Source organism: Falco peregrinus, chromosome 14 (assembly GCF_023634155.1).
Source record: "Falco peregrinus isolate bFalPer1 chromosome 14, bFalPer1.pri, whole genome shotgun sequence".
Classification (NCBI taxonomy): Eukaryota; Metazoa; Chordata; class Aves; order Falconiformes; family Falconidae; genus Falco; species Falco peregrinus.
Window position 1 is genome coordinate 15,655,936 of NC_073734.1, and position 20,728 is coordinate 15,676,663.

The 20,728-nt window shown below is 41.8% G+C and overlaps 1 protein-coding gene across 6 annotated transcripts in view; it reads right to left on the reverse strand.

The window, feature by feature from the left end:
- The window catches only part of ZNF536 (zinc finger protein 536), a 353,196-nt gene that overhangs the window by 108,740 nt on the left and 223,728 nt on the right, over positions 1-20,728 (reverse strand). For 4 of the 6 annotated variants that reach the window (XM_055819039.1, XM_027783931.2, XM_027783940.2 and 1 more), the window contains one exon: positions 15,663-17,243. In XM_055819039.1, the coding sequence (XP_055675014.1) occupies positions 15,663-17,243 (1,581 nt within the window). Of the gene's footprint in view, positions 1-8,989; positions 11,141-15,267; positions 17,244-20,728 lie in introns of those variants that run through there. The other 2 variants (XM_027783951.2, XM_055819040.1) reach the window with 2 other exon arrangements.

A 20,728-nucleotide genomic window follows, 5' to 3' on the forward strand; every position in this document is an offset into this window, starting at 1 on the left:
CCCGCCAGCTGGACTTCAGCAGGTGCTGGCACAGTTCCTTGGGGCTGGTGGGCTGACAGCATCCCCTTTATTGGAGCAGGCGAGAGGCAAGTCCAGCCATGAGCACAGTGGTCTTCATGCCGTGCTGCCATGGAAGCAGTGAGAGTCCTTCAGCCCTGAGCCTGCAGCGCTCCGTGCTAGTGGGATGCTGTCTGCCCACCACCAGCACCACGCACAACTGGGGGCTTGCTGCCATCTCACTCCTTGCAGGGATGTGGGAAGCATCCAGCCCTGAGCGGTCCTGGGCGGGAAGAAGAGGTTTCCCTGCCGCTGGAGGCAGGGCAAGGTGCCAGGAGGACACTGGTGCTGTGCAAGCCACGGTCCTCCAAGCACCAGCTACGAGTTACAGGGCTTCAGGGCTACTGCAGGTGCTGCCGAGACCTGCCCGTCTCACACGGCACCTGGAAAGGCCTGTGCAGAGGCTGAGAGACCCTGAAAGATGCGCAGCTGCACTGTCCCACCGGAGAAGCTGAGACCCACCACCAGTACCTCTTTCAGACCCAGCACAGCCACGCCTGGCCCTGGCCCTGCTCTGAAATACCTGTACACATCTGCAGAGGAGGGGGCCCTTAGCTGGCCAGAGACCCTCAGCTGCCCATTTTTAGCACAAGAAACACAAAACAGGGAGCAAGGAGCATTAGATGATATAAATTTTACCTTTTGTAGCAGGACCCAGCAAACCAAGGAAAGTTTGCAGCGCTGGCAAATGGCAAATAACCCATTAGCTATGGATAGTTCAGCACGTCTCTACTTTTATTATAAGTTAGCCTCACTAAACCATTGACTTAACAGAGAATCATTATAAATCCCCATTTTGAATTTTTTTATTAGCCGTATTTATCACCTTCTCAAAATCAATCCTATATTTTTAAATTAAAATAAATGACTACTTGTACTGCAATCAATATTAGTACATTTCCCTTTTTTAAAAGGAGAAAAAATGGAATACAAAGAAATGTCCTTCTTTGGCTGTATCAATCCAATTTCAATACAATTCAATATTTAATAAATATAATCCTCTGTGTCTGTGCAGGGAAACATCATAAAAAATGCAAAAGGTTTCCTGGTCTCCAATAACTTGCATGAAACAAAGTGTTTCCTTATTCCTTCCATAAATACTGCGGTCTTATGCTACTGGCTTTTTCTTCCTGCGTATTAAAAAGAGTTTGCTCTGATTATGTATAAGAAAGGGCATTTACATATTTCATGATTAAAAATGCTACCTACCATCTCCAAAAAAATTACCATCTTTATCTCTTTGTACTTCTTTGGCTTGCTGTTTTTGAAAGGGCAAAAAAGGAAAAACCTTATATAATACCTAATTTGTACATCTGTGGTTTCCCTCTGACTTGTGTAGGCACCATATGTTTTTAATTATCATAATAGCCTTAAAGAACCTGTTCAGTGGGAAACACATATGATCCTTTTATTACTGGTTTGTAATTTAAACAGTTTTAACAGAAAAGGTCTGGCTATAAGGGACTGAGAGGCACAAAGGTCTAAAAACCCTGTTATTGACCTCTGAAAGCATGAGTTCAGATCCCACCCACCGAGGTGGGACCCGGCTCTCCCGCCTCTGACAGAGGTAATCAGTCGCATGTGAAACGGCTCTTCGGGACCTTAAAAGACATAATCTCCAATCTCAAATGACTCGACGTTTCAGTCAGCGGCTGACACAATGAAACCGGGGTCTATAAACATTATCGCGCACCCGATCTGCGCTTTCTTCTCCCTGGCGAAAGCTTGCAGAGCGACGGTGCCCTAGGAGAAGCGCGATGAACGCCAGAAGCCCAGAATTTCAGCAATTCTCATTAGTTGTTGCCCTTTCCAATTCCTGGTTTTGTCCTTTATGCAAATGCAAGACTGGTGAGCACGCCAGTCTTCCAGCCACGGGAAACAGTCAGATATTCGGAGGTAGGAATTAAATTTAACAAGTTCAATTCACTCCTGATTCTGGACATCTAAACACATAATCAGTCTGATAATGTTATTAATTATCATCCAAGTGACAACCTTTGACACTGGCATGCTCCCACAACTTTCCTACTCCAATAACTCAAACAGAAAATCGTTGGCATGAAAACCCACAGTCTTATGAACAGAAATCGCAAATAAGCAGGCACTGAACATACAACTGGGAGTGAGCAAAATCCCCCTTTTCAGAGAGAAAGCAGAGGCTCACACAATAGCTCAGTCACTTGACCCAAAATGAAATTCTGCACAACTTTGTCCCAAAACAGATAATTTACACCCCAAACAAAGAGCTGGGGGGAGAAGAGGGTGGGGAAGGGAGCCTAGCTAAAATTACACTGAGGCTGGAAGTCGTTACGGCTCCATCTCGGGAGATGGATGGTGTCCTCATTAGAGCGAAGCTTTATTTAGACGGACGGACAGAACCCTTATTAGAACATTAGGCTGAAAAGTTTAAATGTCAGGAAATACAAAATTAAGATTTTGCAAATAAATGCTGACTTGGAGGAAAAAACTCAGAGCTGCCTGTACAGATCCCACTGGAGACTTAGGAAAAATGAAATCACTCGGGAACAGCAATCTCCCCTGCCAATCTAACCCTTCGAGGGTATTCCTGGAAACCTCCATTTCACAAAAGCCGGAGGAGATCCCACTTGTTGGGCAAAGTGGTTTCCCTTCATGATATAATGCTATTGGTTCCATCCCTGACAGCATACTGAGCCCTGAGGGAAGGGAGGACTCAGAAGGTGCCTCTTCCCACCACCCGTTTAGGGCAGGGACCCCAGGCTGGGGAGCCCACCCAGAGGAGGATGTGCTGATCTCTGAAATCCATTTCCAGCAGCACAGACCCCAAAAGCTGTGCATCAGCCATTCCTTGCCCTTCCCTGTCTCGCTCCCCATCCCCAGGCCCTCTGCTTTCTCCGGGGAAACTCAGGTATTTTGCAGTGATGGAAAAACAGCTTAATTATCTTGCATACAAAAAAGACAGTCATTGTTTTCTGTTTTACCTGAAAGCTAATGGATCTTGGGATACCAGACGTGGATGCTCAAAATTCCCTCTGGAGCCTTTCTGGTGATTTGTCGTCTCCTGGTTGCCTTTGGTGCACACCGGTCTCTGCTGAGGTAATATGTGAGCTATTGCACACTAAAAGCAGATTTTTGAGAGAGGAAGTGCGTGCACACACACATACACCCAACGCCCACCCACCCAGGCACCCTCCACCCCCTCGTCCTGCACCTTGCTTGCAGGTCCTGCTCCAAAGCACAGTGACCTGAGGAGGAACTTCCCATCTCAGAGGCTTCAGTGATTTGGGTGGAAAAGACAAGGCAGGACTTGCTCCTGAGAGAGGCACAGCACTGCCGAGCTCTGCATGGTGCAGTCCCTGTCCTCTTAACGCCAGGGTCATGGGAAAGAGCTGTGGGTGCTGCTGGCCTCTGCACCTTGCCGAGACAGACCCAGGCAGCTGGCGAGACAGATGTGCCGACAGAGGCAGCCATCTCCACTGGCCTCACCAGAGCTCCCTGTTCCTCCCGGCAGCAGTGACTCTCGTGTGGCACAGGCTCACCCCCCTGCATGCCATGGCCTTGTCCCCTTTGCCAGGCTCTAGGCCTCTGCATCAGACTTTCTGCTGGGGCCAGGAAGGGATGCTTATGGAAACAGAGCTTCTGCTGGGATTAGAGAAATTAAAAAAAAAAAAAAAATCCTTGTATTTGATCTTCTAAATAAATACATATTTTTCTTTTTTTTTTGGTGTTTGGTTGGTTGATCTTTTTTTCCAGTATGAATCCAGTGAAAATCTAGATTTTCTTTCCCACAGCTTCACCTACGACATCATTAGGATGAAGTTTTCTGGCGAAATAGAAGTGCTCAGTATTTAACTTGCAGCACGGGGAGGAAGGCAGGGAATACCACGCGTTGCAATTGTGCAGCCAGAGGATGGTCACTCAGCAGGCAAGCCCTGCTCTTGCACAGACAGGTTTGTGTAACTCTCACACCAGCTTCTAAGCAACTGACTCTGCCAGCCACCAGCAAAGGAGGGAGCACCAATGTACCCCACCAGAACGTATCTCCTCGCCTTTGGAAAGACACGCAGGATCCGTCATCCATCCATCTGTTGAACTCACGTCCACCACCACCAAGTCAAGTCAGCCTAGGAACCCTCAACAAAGTGCTTCCATCTTGTCCCCTTCTCCCATACATATACGAACACAATTCTACCTTAAGAGAAATCCCAGTTCTGGGCCTGAGAAAACTCTTTTCTTTTTCTATTTAAGGATCTTCCTTTCACGGTAAGGATCCTCCAAATTTCCAAAAAGTGGATAACAACAATACCACTGTGATCCCATCTGTACACAGCAATGGCACTGTAATGCATAGAGCATAAAACACCAAATTCCCACAGACAGCATCTGTCTTACTACAAACAATGGACCATTATCTTGTAAATAATTCTGATTAAGCTGCAGCATTTTCCCCAAACAAACAGTAGGGGAGCAGAGGGTGAGGATTTTTCTAGTGGGAGTGCCAGTTTTCTCCCTCCCCAGCACTGACACTCAGTTTTTTATTCAACTGATTGGCCCCCTCCCCTCCTTGCACTGTCTCCCATGGCTTGGTTTTCATCTTCTGACCTTATCCAGCTGTCAATCATTTTGGCAACTAAAGAGGGAGCCGTCATGTTAATGGGATTCCCACCTCTATCCTTTGGGAAAGCTTTTCTGGTTTGTTTTTCTTTCTTTTTCACCCTTTTTCTTTTTCACACCTTTTCCAGTTATATAATGATTAGCAAATACACCCATCAACCCTCCTGTTGTTAGACAGTTCTTGTGTTAGAGGATGGAAAAATCAGCTGCACCACTCGGTGCATGTCGGTGCTAGTCAGTTTGGGGATGTCTGTTGTGCCGGTGATGCGCCTTCGTGTGTTTGGCATCTGGGTGAATGTGGCATGGAGCAGACTTCGCTGAGCAAAAGCTGGTGCCCTCCTCAGACTCAGCTGGGAGAGCAGAGCCCTCAGCTGCTCGTGGCGGGGAGAGGGCTGGGGGCTGGCCGGTCCGTGCCGGTGGGCTACCTGCCCACGCAGGACCAGCACGCTGTGCTCCTCCATGCTCCAACTGGCAGGATAAACCAGCAACAGGTTTACCAGGAAAATTTGAAAGGATTTGAAAGAAAACCAAGTGCACAGACCAGAAGAGGGTTAGCTGTGCAAAGAGAGAAGTGAAACATGACATAATTAGGGCTAATGTGGCGGTCCTTTCTCTGAAGGTCCACAAACTGACCTATGGGGCAGCTGTGAACTGACAAGAGCCATCCAGAAATCCTGCATTTTGTCTTTCTCCTGTTCATTTCAACGTACAAACCTTTTCTTATATGTCTCTTTTGATAAATGTCACATCTCTATATGGCTGAAGTGTTGGTTTTCCTTCCCTGCATCCTCTTAACTTGCCTTGTTATTCATGTGAGCTGTTCATGATCAAACATACTTCCTGGCTTGAATAAAACAAAAAAAAAATAATATAAAGTAAAGCAGCAAGGACTAATCTAGGTTGGTAACATTGAAAAGCAGGCAATAAAAAATTTAACTTACAAGTAGCAAATTGAAGTCACTGCCATTCAATTAAAACCCACACAACAGCCAGTTCAGCCACCAGACCAGCGAGCGTGAGCAGGAACGCCAGGACCTTCTGAGCACTGTGGGGACCGAACACTGAGCATCACCCTGACACTGAAAAGGAGGGGACAAAGCGTGGCAGACAGCATGGCAGGTCCTCAGTCCTGACAAGGGCCTGCTCACGCAGGCACAGGACAGGAGGACCCACAGGCTGGCAGCGGGCTTAGGGCAGACAACGCACCAGACATGTTGCTGCGCCATCACCTGCCTCGGGCACCGGTGCTGCACGGCTCCACAAGGCGGCTGGGGCTGGCGTGCTGCAGCGGTGGGTCAAAAACCAGCGGCTCAATGCAGCTGGCACTCCGAAGAGCCCTGAGGTCAAAATTCATGGATTTGGTGGAAAGATACTATGGCCAAAATATGGCAAATCTCCGGCAGGTGCAGAAAGCCCCCGAGCGCCGGCTGCGTGTGGCAGGTGGGGGCTGAGGCTGACAGTGGGTCCCAGCACAGGGCTCGCCACACCGTGCCACTCGGGAAGTCGGGCTCACCAACACTGCTGGGATATCGAAGGGATACATACACCCAACATATATTTTCAATGTGTGTTTATTTTCATCCATAAATTTTTATAGCTTACTGTAGTTATATCAGAGAAGGAAGCATTTATACACTGAGGACTTATATAATGTTCTTCCTCTTCAAAGGGCTTTACAAACATTAATTAATTCATTTATCCTCACAGCACTCCTACCAGGGAGATAAGTATTATTATTTTCCATTTCACAATGGAAAATCCAAAGCGGAAAACTTATGTTTTTTTCCATGGTCAGCGAGTGAATCACAGGCGAACCTGCAGGAGGAGCCAGGGCTGCCAGCTTCTGAACGTGAGCCCCCCTCCCCAAATCTTATTTGCAAGACTCGCGTTCTGCCAGAATCATGGCACATATCGGGATATGCCTTGGGTTTTTCCTTCAGTAAGAGATAATTAAGGAACAATTCCCTCTCTGATCCCCAGCATGGCATGCTATTTTCTACCCCACTGTTGCTCTGCGAGCTGAACAATGGCTGTTCTATGCAGGGGACGGCGCTACAGACGCCCCGGATCAGAGGAGATCGGCTTAAAGATACTTGCTGGCCTGTGTCTCCCTCCACGGACAATGGGGCAGGCGAGGCGGCTTGGGTGCAAACGCCTGACACGGGGGCGGCTTCAGGAACACCTGTTTGTAAATGACAGTGCTCCGGGCAGGGGCATCTGCTAGCTGAAGTCACTCGCATCCAGTGTACCTATCTAGAAATATCATGCACCAGGAAAATTGTTGTGGTTTCTGGTGTTTGGTCTCAGTCCTAAGTGCATTCCTTTTACATTCGTGCGGGAGGGATGCACAGTGCTCCTGCTTCACCTCTGTGGTGCTGCTGTAAAAAAGGTGTAAAAAAAGGTGTTCCTGTCTGCTCCTTGCCAGCAAATGTGTGGCTGCTTCAAATGGCAATAACAGTTAGCGTGAGCTTGAAAGGCTCAGTTCCAAGGCATCTCAAAAAATAAAATTGTGACCAGGTCTTCTAAGTGTTTAGATCAGAGAACTTAAATCAACATGAGGGATGAGAAATTGGGGAAAAAAAATCCTGATTTTATTATTTCTGAGAAAGACGTGTTTCACCTGCTACAACCCTTGTTAGTGAAGGCCTTACCCACCCTGTTTTTTTCCCCACTAGTTTATGTTTTGACAATAATAAAAATGCACAAACCCCCAAGACCTTCTAGGTAATTTCCTAGCTCAGAAAAGATGAATCATCAGCAAAATAAATGGCCACATTAAGACAGCATATTGCAGAAGACATGTCCATGTCCTACTGGGGAAAGGCCCATACCTAGACATTGCTTCAGAACAACCAGAACAATTGTTTAGTGATAAATGTTTTTCGCATATGACTCATCAACCCTTGAAAACAGGATTTCTTATATAATACAAGTGCTGACACAGCCTTCACTTGAGTGGTGTGACTGCAGCTGTATAATTACAACTTTAGATGTGATGTTATGGACCTTAAGTTACGCCGTTCAGACAAATGCTCCATTGTATTACAGAGATATTTTTTCCTTAGTCATAGTGCCCACAGGACAATAAGGACTATATTCACAGCTCACTGCATAGAAGTTTAGGCATGTAACAGCCAGCGGTATTACACAAGATGAGATTATACCCTATGGGGGTTAAATGGATTCATAATTGCCACTTTTTCTTGTCTTTTTTTTCCTTTGCTTCTAGTTGATACTTTTTTGGAAGTGCTCTCCAAATGAAAGGAAGAACAATATCACACTGAGTCTGGATAAATGTTACAGTTGTCTCACAAATGCTGTATTATTTCTAGCCCTTCCAAAATAATATAATTGTCCTACTGCTGAACTACAGATTTTTCTCAGTATGACACAGAACACTAAAATGTCAGGTCCTGACTCATGGTGTTTTGGTGGAATAAATAAAAAGTATCAATATGCTATTCAAAACTGACAGCATTAACGAAGGTGTGACACTGGGAGCCCTAGTCATGGTTTAGCTTCCATGGTGTACTCGGCGGTGCACCAAACAACAGGCCACCTGTTATGGGACCCATCCTGAAACACTTACCATAGACCTGAGTGATACTACTGGGACCGATGCGACTGGATGCTTGTTATCCTATGCTTGCTTTATCTTGGGTAAATTGTATGTGGGTCTGAGGAGGAAGGCTAGTCTCAGGATGCTTATCGCACATTCTTTCCATGGGGGAAAAAACCTGAGAGTTCAGTGCTATCTGCAGTATTGAAGACTGTGACTTAATGTAAGGCTAGGCAAGATTAACCAAGAAAGATCACTCACGGGTTGTATGCTCCCGGTATTTCTCCACTGTGATAGATGTATACCCATTACTCACTAAGGCTCTATTTCCAGCTGCAGGTCTGGACCCAGATATGTAGGTCACCCTGGCCAAGCACCCAGGCACTAATACTCGCACCTTTAATCCATCCCACATTACTCGTTTTTAACCCAGTGGCCTCCACAAAAATTTCTGCTGGATTTTAATACTGACAGAGGAGAAACAGGTCCCACATTCCCAAGATACTTTCTGTGACAGAGGAAAAAAGTCTAATACCCTCCTTTATATACCTGCCTAACCACACACGGCATCATTCTAACAACAAACTGCTTCCTTAGAAGACTGCATTTTTAATAAATACCCTTACAAGGAGCTTTGCAGAGTTTGCCTCTCAAAGCATCAAAGAACTGTGGATTGCATGAGTGGTCTTTGGTCTACCAAAAGGTACAACAGTTTCTCAGAGGTTTGTTTTTGTTTTTTTTTTTTAATGAATTAACAAAATGACTCAAAACTGCACTAATGGTTAACAGCTTTTTTTTATTAGCAACACTGAGATAAGTTATTGAAGCATTTTAGTATTGTTTTACATTCCATTCAGAAGTGACCTAACTTGTAACTCCATATACATTTAAAGATATAGTTTGACACTTATTCAGAAAGCAACAATTATTAAAACTTACATACCTTCATTACCAGGAAACCTTAATATATTTTCTAATTACTTCCAACAATACTCTATTCCAAAGCACATGATAACCCACTAGAAGTTTACACATTTCACTTCAATCACAGGTTTTAAATTGTGGATGTCAGAGTGCTGTTCATTGAATTTTACTGTCTTTCTTGGTTAATATTGGAAAACCTGGCACAATATATTAAGCTAGAAATATTGCTTAAAGAATATGAAAAAAGATAACTACAGTATTTTTTCCTGCTAAAGCATTACAAAATACAGGACCATTAAAAACTCAAATAGAAATGACAATAAATAACCTTAAAAATGTTAAGAGAATTTTCACTCATACTAAAGTCCATTGCCAACGCTTGCCAAACACATAAATAACAGAACATATTCAGGACCTCTATTTTTGTACCATTATGATGGTTTGTTATATATTGTGGATGTATTGTGTATACATATATTAATGCTTACACTTAAGGTATATATCTTTTTCTTTGCTGAAACAATTAATAAGCCTCAGGTAATTATTTAACCCTGGTACTACAGGTAGCTAGATAGGTGGGAGTAAACCTCAGAAATTCCAGATATGCAGTACTGTGCCTAGCAAGATCATCTCCACATAAAGATAGCCTAAGTTCCTTAGATTACAAAGATGGATTTGGTTATTTATTTCTGAAGGCCTGTAACATAAAATTATAATTGCTGTCAAATTAATTGTTTAAAATTGGCCTCATAATAGGTATTAATCGTACACTTAGTTTTGACTTACAAGAATGTCTAAATTGTTCATGTTTATGAGCAGTTATAGGAAATACTACACCTCAGACACAAGGAGATATATTCCTGAACCAAAACACAAACCAGAGCATTGTCTCACTTTGGAAAGACCTGGAAATATCTCTATGCCTCCGCCTAATCCTAAATTATAATTTAAATTTGACCTGGATATGACAAAAACAATAAGAATATATTGTTTGGGAGATTAAACTTAGGGTAAAATCATACAGCTCTAAGCTTACATCATTATTTTGTCTCTGCAAAGAAAAGAAAAGCCTTTCTGTGCTAGGGATTTGCCTTGGTGCGGCTGGCCACTGATGTCTGAAATCAAGGCACATACCAAGGCCTCCTTTTGCAAACACAATCCCCCTTTCAGATCTGGTGCTAGGAGGGACTGAATGCCTCCAGTTTCACTGGGAATAGAAGGTACTCAGCACTTACTTGTATCAGATATTTGAGGGGTTAATTTCCAGGAACGTAAATGGAATGGGAATGTTACACCACAATATGAAAAATGGTAAGAAATAAGTTTTCAAGAGTAAACAAAACGGTGGTACTGAACTTATCATCTGACCGATTTCTGATACAACAAAATACAATCAAATCAAATTACAGGAATAGAGCAATGAAATTGAAAGTCAAACAAACATAGGACCTGATTCTGCAATCCTTAGTCATGTAAGTAGTCCCACTCATCGAGAATGAGGGATGCAAGACTGGGTCCTTAGCTTCTGCTTAGGAAGTCAATGTTGATTCAGACAGTATCTTTTCTAGCCAAAAATATGCAGCAAAAGGAAAGTAACATAAACAAGGCTAAATGTCAACAGTGTTTGCAGACTTACAGACACCATCCATTTGTTTGTACTGAAATGACTAGCGAACCATTTGGCAAATACAATGCTATTCACAGACCGGCCCTTTTATCCAGCAACACAAACTTCACTGGATCACTGGCATTCCCAGTTAATTAAAAAAAGGAAGCAAGCCATATGAGTTTGGTTTGATATTGCCATGTAAATGGCACTGCGACATCCAGAAGTGTGGCTGAAACCCAGGCATGGGGCCGAGGCGCTTATTTCCCATTCAGCAGTACAGTTTGTACAGCAAAAGCAGGCCTTGACCCTCCTAACTGAAACTAAAGGAACCTCTTCAAAATCACCATCGTGGGGTAAAGAAAATTCTGCAGTGAAACTTCTGTATCATTTCATTCTGCCTTGAAGGAAAAGAACATTCTGGTTACTCCTTCAACTGCAGATCAGGACAAACTGTTGGGTTCCTTAAGTGCCTTACAAGATACTTTAAAGGGGCAGGAGTACTACAGTTTCTGCAGCAGAACCTTCCATTGCCTTGTAGCTGTCCTTTTGCTTCTGTTTAATACGGATTGTATAATTTAAGAGAGTTACAATAAGGATTCAAGTGAAGCCACTATAAACAATTAAAAATCTTTTTCTGTATTTTATATGTTGGTGGTAGTTCTGAAGGGGTTAGCATTATAATCTTTTTGGTTTTGACACCTGTGGCAATAAGCGATTTACAACAACTAAATTCACTATTTAAACACTGGGGTAGAGCACTATAATTATGTGACAATAAAGCTGTAATAATCTGCCACAATTGATCTTCCCATTTGCCCAGCCCTCTTGTCTGTGCCGCAGTTCCACATTTGGAAGGTATTTCAGAAAGTTACAATGCTGAACATTTTAATAATTCTGTTCAATGTTGAATGCTTTCTGCTCCAAAGGAAACCAAACGTGCTCAGCCCTTTGCAGGATCACTCCAAAGCTGCTACCGTACATCAGAAGGACCCTGCTCTGTTTTCATACAGTGAAAGAAGTGATAATGGGGTGGAGCCTATGCCGGAGAAAACAGCACTAATTTGAGAGGAAAGCAAGCATGAATGGAAGCAAATTAGATTTATAGGGACAACATGGAACTAATACTTTTGGACATCATTAAGTGTGAGTTCAATAGCACTAAATGGTTAAGCAACCAGCTAATGCTCAGGACTATCTCTGGCCAATAGATCTGTAGCCCATCGGCTCTTCTTTGAAAGCCTAAGTATTCCCCAGCAGAAAATGCAAGTGGGGAAATTTTACCATCCTAGACACAAGGCAGAAAAATTCAAAGGGGAGAAGAGAGAGAAAGGAAAGGGTCTGGTCATAAATAGATGCTCTGCAAATCACATGTAAATTAATGACTTGGAACTGGAGGCAGAACATTGTTGCAATACAACTACATGTATATGGGAAGAAAGCAGAGAAAGAGAAAAGCATAAATGGAAAGGAAAACAGATTGTCCAAAACTTAAATACGAAGTAGGTCTAGAACCTTCAACCATAACTTCTCAAAGAGCAAGGTCTGTGAAAGCAAGTACACGGATGCTCAAGACAGCTACCAAGCCATGGAGCCATCATCTGGGGCTTCCCCTCCACACTGGACTACTGGCTGCCAAGCAGAAAGGAAAGGCACGTTTTCTTCTTAGAAACTGTGTGGTAGCAAAGATTAACAAGACTGGCTCCTACGTATAGTCACTTGAGACTCCAAAACCAAGTACAGGTCAGGAGTAACTCTAAATTCATCAATGGTTTTTTGTTTTGGTTTGGTTTTTTTTTTTTTCTTTCTTTCTCTTCTTTTCTATTCTGCTAGATATATAAAGGAGAAATATTACAAAAAATTGTGATTTTTCTCAGCAGCATTTTGACATGGAAATTTCTGTATCATGCAGTAATTACAGTTCTTTCCTAATTGTGTCTTTCATCCCTACAGCCTGAAGCACGACAGGAGCATAAATGAATCATGTCTCTTTCTACATACATCAGTCTCATTCTACATATAGGGAAATTGAGGACTGCTTCCCCCATGTGTAGTGATTTTCCAAAACAACAATGGGAGTTGGTGGCATTCTCCTCTAGAAATTAAACACTTTTTGTGCCAAGATTTGTGCTTAAAAACTGACCCATTATCTTATGGTAAAATCTGACAACTAAAAATGATCCACATGGATCACTGAAAATCCCAGCTTGTTCTCACGCAGCCAGAAATTTAACTCGATTAGTGTGGCCAATCAAAGATGCAATCTCAACTATCTGAGGCTGAGATACTTTATTTCAGTCTTATTTTCACTGGATTCTGACTGCGGAAAGAGCACCACACCTTGCTGCCTTGATCGTGCAAGGACTGTGTCAAGTCTATCAGTGTCCTCTCTTGGGATGTCAACAACCCACACATCAATGGCTGCAAAAAGAAAGGCAAATGCATAGTGTCTCCCAAAATACAAAGGAACACAAGGATCATGCCCTGGAATCAGGTGCTGGAGGTGGGTCTCAAGTTTGATGTCTCAGGCAGTGGGAGAGACAAAGGGAACCACAACTGAGGTCATGGGCTTTGTGCAAGAGGGAAAGAAGGCTAATAAATGACAGGGTGTTCCTGACAGCGAATCTGCAAGTGCAGAAACATCAGGTGAGATTCCCCACACTAGCATGCACAGATGGAGTGTGATTTCACAGTATAAAATGTCACTGAGAAAATGAAAACTTCCAAAAACCACTACTTTCAAGTGGGTGGTGTCCAAGCCAACCAAATAAAAAAACTACTGACAAGGGGCTTGCTCATACTCATCCACCTTTGCTGTAAGATATTGAGAAAAATGAAATAAGATATTTAAATATTCAACCTTAACATGTATATTCTGCAAACACTCAATAGAATGTCAGTAAAGAATTTTAAAAAGCTGTTTTTGGAGGGGGGAGAAAGGAGGACTCGCACTGCATTTTCCGTTTAAAAATGGCTTAAAAAGTAGAACAGACAAGCTTCTGTTGGTTGCTTTTTTCCTTCATACTTCAAGTCAAATCCATTATCACTGGGCAGAGCTTGTGAAAGGGATATGGTTTTTAAAATCATATAAACTCAAACCATCATAAAACGTCTGTTGAATTGATTGGAAGATGAAACAAAAAACTAATGGAAGTAAGATGACCTCATTTCAACAGTAATATTAGAGGGTGGGTTTTTTTGTCATTTTAAAAATCTTATGACAGGGAAGGAGTATAAAGATATTTTGCACAAAGCAACTAATCTTAGTTTTCCAATTTTTTTACTTGTTTGTTTAGAGAGTCATTTCTCTGCTGCTTGTTTGGGTTGGTTGGTTTTTTTGTAACTGACTGTACTCCACAAATAGAGAGGGAAAAAAATCCAAGCAGGATTTTACCAGCTGCAAATTAAACCAGCTATCAACTATTTTCAAAATATCAGTAATGTAACTGCTGATTTTGTAGAATCTGAAATATTTCCAAGTATCTGAATACTTGGGCTCATGATTCAGTTTAAGTAATGACAATATTGTGAAGCCAAAATGCTCTAAAGAATACAAGTGAGATAAACTTTGTGAGGAAAAATCAGACTTTTTACCAGACCAACCAATACACTTGGTAAGTACATTATCAGGCAGAGAGGGGCCTGAAGAAGGGGCTATGGCTTTAAGCATATACACTATCCTAGTAAAGTCAAACAAAGCTCCCACTAACCTTAAGTTAACCAGGGTAACCACTCTTAAGTGCAGATTTAGGGTTTCATTTGAAATTGTCAGGCTTTAAAACTGTTGGATCACATTTTCTTTTCTTTTTTTAACTCGAATACGTTTTATTATGCATGTTCAGCTCTGACAATGAGTTTTCTGATTAGTCTGAAGGTTAAGCGAAACAAGCATTACTGAAGTTTTTGTGTCCTTTGCTGACTCCGCTTTTTAAAGTGATACTGTTTTTGAAAGGATTTACACTCTAAAATCTCTTTCAAACAAGAACTATGCTGACAAAATAGGAGATAAATTGAAAAAAAATCCTCATTCTCATTCGTTCCATGTAGACTTAATTTTCAGTTTTGTCAAATATGGTGTGTGTGATATGAGGAAGTAAAACTGCAGGTTTGTAAATCAGTAAAATTACCTAATAAGGGTAAAAGGTGGTTTTGTTTGGTGTGTTGCTTTTTTAATTACCTGGAGGCATATTCTTAATTAGGCAAATCACAATTTGTACAACCACTAGTTAGAATAGGGAAAATGGTCTAGGGCAACTATTGCATGGGTGCCATTGAAACAAACCAGAAAAATAAAATTAAAAAAAAATATGGGAGGGAAAGAAAAGAGAGGAAAAAAAAAACCAAAAAAAGGCTCTTCACCACAGGTAGACACATTCCATGCACCTGGCCTTTGATTTCATTAATATTGTGGTAATTGAACACACCCCAATTCAAAGAAGGGGGAAGGGAGGGGGGGGAAGGGAGGGGGGGGAAGGGGGGGGAAGGGAGGGGCAGGGAGGAAAAAAAAAAAAAAAAAAAGAGAGAAAGCAAAGTTTGCTTGGCAAAGCATCCAGTGTTTTTCTTGGGTTCTTATATCAAAATACTGAAAAGTTTGCAAGTTACCATGTAAATTTTTTAAAACTTTTTCCTCCTTTGAGTATGCTAAAGCAGTAAGTATCCCCCTCAGATGCCACTAGCACAGATAGTCTATATTGCTGCTACTCTAGTTTAAAAAGCAAGTTCTTTCTAAAATCCTGTATAAGTATATGCATGCAGCACTGCTGATTTCGATGGAGTAGACCACATGTAAGACTAGAATTTGGCCCACAGGGTTTAACATTTAAAAAAATGTATTACTAACAAACATGACTATATTTAAAGAGCAGCTTCATGATTCTGCACAAGTGTTTTCTGAAATGGTCTAAAAGAAGGTCTAAAACTTACCACACAAGTCAGGTCTCTTGATACATCCACTAGTTGCTGTGCTACTTGCAAGTCCATTAAAGGCTGCTAAGCCATCAGAGCTGTAAGCTCTTAGGACTGACAACATGTTCATCTGCTTCTCCAGGACCTGTGGACCCTGAACTTGTTCGGGTTTCATCACTCCTTGTGCAGTTTCATGGGAGGATAGAAGATTCTGACTGTGCCACTGCTTTTCTGATGCTTGTGGCAGTGGTGATACGAGCCCTTGTGCTGGTTGTGAGGTGACTGTACTTTGTATATTGTCGCCTCCTTCACTGCTTTCTTTATTTAGGGCAGACAACTGCTTATTCATAATATCTGGTTCTGTGTCAATGTCCTCATCTTCAATGTTTTCTTCCTTGGAAGATTCCATATCCTCAGATGAAGCTATGTCAGAAAGGTCATCAGTAGCACTTTTATTTACAGAGTCAGAGAGCAGAATATTTGGGTCATCTTCAGATTGTGTTTTTATTTCAGATTCATTACCGGTGCAAGAATTTTGCGTTCCCGTGCCAATAACACCAGGATAAACACCAAACTGCTTATAGAAGTCTGTTGTAAAATTACAAAAAGTGGATTCCATGTGGCTGGGCCAGGCAGCGCTCTTTTGCTCTCCCAGGGTCTCTTTATTTTGTCCTTGGGTCATTTTCTCAGAAGCTGAGTCCAGCTGGCTCAGCATGTTTGAAACTACCGCCTCCTTGCTGGACTGCACCGAAGAAGGGAGCAAGCTCACTTTATTAACTGAGGCTGAAGCTTCTCTAGATTGGTCTTTGTTGTTCCCTATGATGTTGTCTTTACGTTTAGCCTTGCCCAGGTGATTGGCCTGGAGGTGCAGTGCCATTAGTTCCATAGATGAAGTTGTAAAGGAACAAAATAAGCAGCCATGCCAAGCAATATTGTCTTGCACAGTAACGGATGAACCTGGGAGGGAGGCTGCATCTGGCCTTACGGACAGGTCAAGAGGTTCGTATTGTGACTTTTCTGTTTTTCGCTGTGAGGACTTGCTAGTTATCTTTTCTTCACCGCCATCTGAGCCCAGAGCTTTTGCTGAAAGTGGATCTGAGAGAGCTTTATCCTTCATTTCTTTTTCTTTCTTCAAAGAACTTAGGACAAAGCTGTCCATGAAAGCTTGCAAAGACCCTTGAAAGTTCACACCATTCCCAACCATGTTCTGGTAAGTACGGCCAAGTTCAGAGAAGTGTGTTCCTTTGGAAGATATGTCTGAACCCTTCATATTTTCTGAAGATACTTCAGATGACATGCCAGCTGCCTGTCCTTGCTGATCTCCAGAAGACAGCATTCCTGACGTCCACTGTTGCGAGACCATGCCACTTCGGAAATCGATGCCAGGAAGCCCCTTGAAGGCTCCTCTCAATATATCTGGTCTAATAAACACAGAACTTTTATTTGGTGTCTCATCTTTGTGTTCTTGACTTGCAGTCTGCCCAGACAGTGGTCCTGCTCCATTCTGTCGCTCCCGGTGGTGCCGTTCCAAGTGGTATTTGAGGGATGCAGACTGAGTACCAGCATAATCACAATGCGGACACTTGTAAGGCTTTTCACCTATAGGTATGGATAAAGAGAAAAATATAAAGAAAGAGAGTTAATAGTACTTTGGTGTACACATGAGTGAATTAAAAAAAAAAAATCAACATTAGATGCTTGAAAACAAGAAAATCTTAGAGTTAATAATTCATAAAAAAAAATAAAAGAATTTCCTTTAATTGAAGACTAATTCATAAACTGAATATCTCTAAAATGGGTTTCCAGAATGTGGGGCCATTCAGGAATGACATGGTATCTACACACAATTAGCCATCTTTTTCTTAATCTAACATGTAGAAAACTGTTGTAGAATTAAAAGCTATGATTATGAAAATGAAGCATAACAATTTCAACCACAGTAATCATTAAAAGTACAAGTTTAAAAAAAAGGAGAGACAAAGAATGTAACAAATGGATGGTTGCAATATTTTGTGTATACAATTGCTCTAAAATTTGTTTAAACTATACACATGGAAACCATTTTTAAACCTAAAAATTTTATGGCACTGTTACGCAAGACTGAAATGAATGATTTAAGTCTTGCTCTGCAGTAAATCATGGATATAATTAGCAAATGGCATACTGCACAAGTAATTTATCATTATTTGGAGGGCACCATTCCAGAAGGATTCAAAGATCTGCAGACCTACTGCATTGTTTCTAAATAAAGAACTATAAATACAGATTCTATGAAATATTAATATCATTACACTACATTATGATTGCAGCATGTAAGAACATATAGTTAAAATAAAAAGTAGTCAATAACATAAAAAAGAAATCCAGTAATAAAAATACAAAATATATTTAGTTTCTGTATTTGAAATTAGCATTATCTACTGGTTTTTGCAGTCCTTTAAATTTGTACTAATGGCATTTCTAATGCTCAGGTAGTAATACGTGTAATTTACCTACCATAAGCAATTTTCTAGGATTAGCTTTAGCAGAGTTTTAAAACATATAAGATGATTTTCAGGAATTAAATATACATATGAATCCCATACTAAACTTTTACTTTTCTTCCTATACTTTAAGAAAGGTGGAAGATCTTACGATTGTATGTGAATATCTATTATACGTGTAATGACATACCCCAAAAGAATGTACCTCTAAGCAAACTACATCTAAAATTTTGCAGAGCACTTGTTAGCAATGCAGTTTCCTTTAAAGGAAGAAGTACGGAAATCCTCGCTAAAAGTGAGAGGAATCCAAGAGACCTGCGAGCTGTCAATATTGGCAATTATTTCTATGAGGGAGCCCAACAAGAAGCAGAAACTGCTTACTCTACATAGGTTTTTTTCCTAAGTGACCAGAAAGACAAAGGCAAGCCTTCTCCAAACTGTATAATGGAAATACTTGTTTTGAAAACTTCCTCCACGGGGAAAAATGCTATGTAATATTATGTAGTTTACCAAACCAGCTGGAAAGTTATCCATTTACAAATAACCTCGAAATCTGCTTAAAACAAAATTGAAAAGCTTTCAAACTTTTGTTATTTAAGCTACAGGCTCAGTTGAAAGGCTGGTAAATACTTGGGAAGCTGCTACTCTTACTGATGGCAGGAATTTACTAATGAGATGCAACACCAGAGCACTCAAATGCCCACACAGCACTGCACGAGCTGGCTTACTGACCATGCACACGAGCTGGATACGTGCTGCAATTCAGATGGGGCTGAAGGAAACTGCAAGCAGTGGAAATTCTAAATCCATAATGTAATCCTAAAGCTAAACGGTGAGACACGAGAGCTTTACATCAACCACATTAATCGACCTTTTTAGAGGAGAAAAGTGCAGCACCTCAAACCAGAGGTGTTCAGCAGAGGAAGAGGTAGTAATTGGCAGGGTTCATGCATTAGGCCTGGGTCCACACAGCTTAACAGGAGAAATAAGATTTAAACATTTCAGTGTGACTTCTGAGTCTTTCACAATTGCCTAATTAAGTTCTGGCGCTCCACCAATGAGAAGTAGGGGCTGCGTTTCAGTGGAAGTTGTGCAAAAGCAAACTGTTCCTACTGACGTGCACAAACCACTAAACTGAGATGGATCGTGCCTGTCTGGGCTTCCCGGGCCCCAGGTGGGAGCCTGGACATGCACACACCCCCCCCCCATTGCAAGTGTGTCAGGTAAGGGACGAGGGGACAGGAGACGCTGGCTGTCTATTTGTTTGCAGTTGTGCAGGGCTGTTTGGGAGTGCACGAACTCCAACAGCTGTGCTGCCAGTCAGAATGTGTACAAATATTAATGCTGTTTGTACAGCACAGACGTACTTCAATATTTTTGAGCCGTTTTCTGTTATTCTGTTGTTTCTCCCACAGCTACTGTCAACAGTCACTAGTGACCTCTAATAAAACTTAGATATTTCAAGCGTTGCCTAAAAAGTAATCAGACTGGTGAACAACAAGTGCCAGGCTTTATAAGGTTAAATGCTCTCACTTTTGAGTTTTCACTCTTCTTAATTGAAACACTCTTCCTCAGCATCCCCTATGCCTTTACGGAAATCTTTAACACAATTATATTGAGCACTTCCTTTTATTCTAATGATAGTTCAGTGTGTTTTTGCATTGCACATAAAGTGACACCGTTAAGAAGTGTGCCCCAGCATCACAGGCGCTCTGTCAGCCACTGGATCACTACCTCTGCAGAAGAAGTTTGCAATATAGGCTGCACTGATGTTGCTACAAGCACACAGGAGCTGTTCAAATCAGTAAGTACATGTAGAAATGGATATAAGTAAGTTTAAATATGCTAACTAGTGGAAATACTACTAATATTTTGTTCTTCTAAAGTACCTTCAGTCTAAAGCACTGGGCACAACAACATACCCTTATTCTGAATTGCTAAGCCTTGAAGTCATTACATTTTCCGCTTGAAGGCCTCTCCACTGAGCGAGCTTCCTTTCAGCAGAGGAGATCTGGACACAGCTCACCATCAACGCCATAAGCATTGGACTGAAAGAAGACACTGACTGAGACAGTGTGATAAAAAGTTCAAATCTCTCCTAGCCTTGGTACGCTGCCTCTGTGGTGCTCCCACCTCTTGCATGGCTAGAAATGAGATCTAAAGCTGAGGGTCTGAAATTGGACTCAACATGTAGCAACACACTGTGCCACCTATCCAGCACAGGTCTGGCCAAATAACATTGTTCAAAGGGAACTATTCCAAACCTCTCTCTTCTCTTTTAGATCCAAATATTGGCAGTGATTAGTTTACTTCAAAGCAACCTTAACTGCTGCTATTTCAAGGGCAGGCGCTGGGAGAAGGGAGCAGGATGGAGTAAATAATCTTTGAATCTTTTAAATTTAGTATGTCGGTGTTTCCTAAATCCAGTAATTATGCAGCAGATATTTAGATGCTATTTCATCCATTCAAATTAACAACCAGCTACTCCCTGTGTAAGTCCCTGTACAAATGAAAAAACAGTTATAAGCCACTGTGGGAAAAAGCCCAAACTAACCAAAACCCAAGCCAGTTTCAATGGAAAACCCAAAGGATCCCTAATTT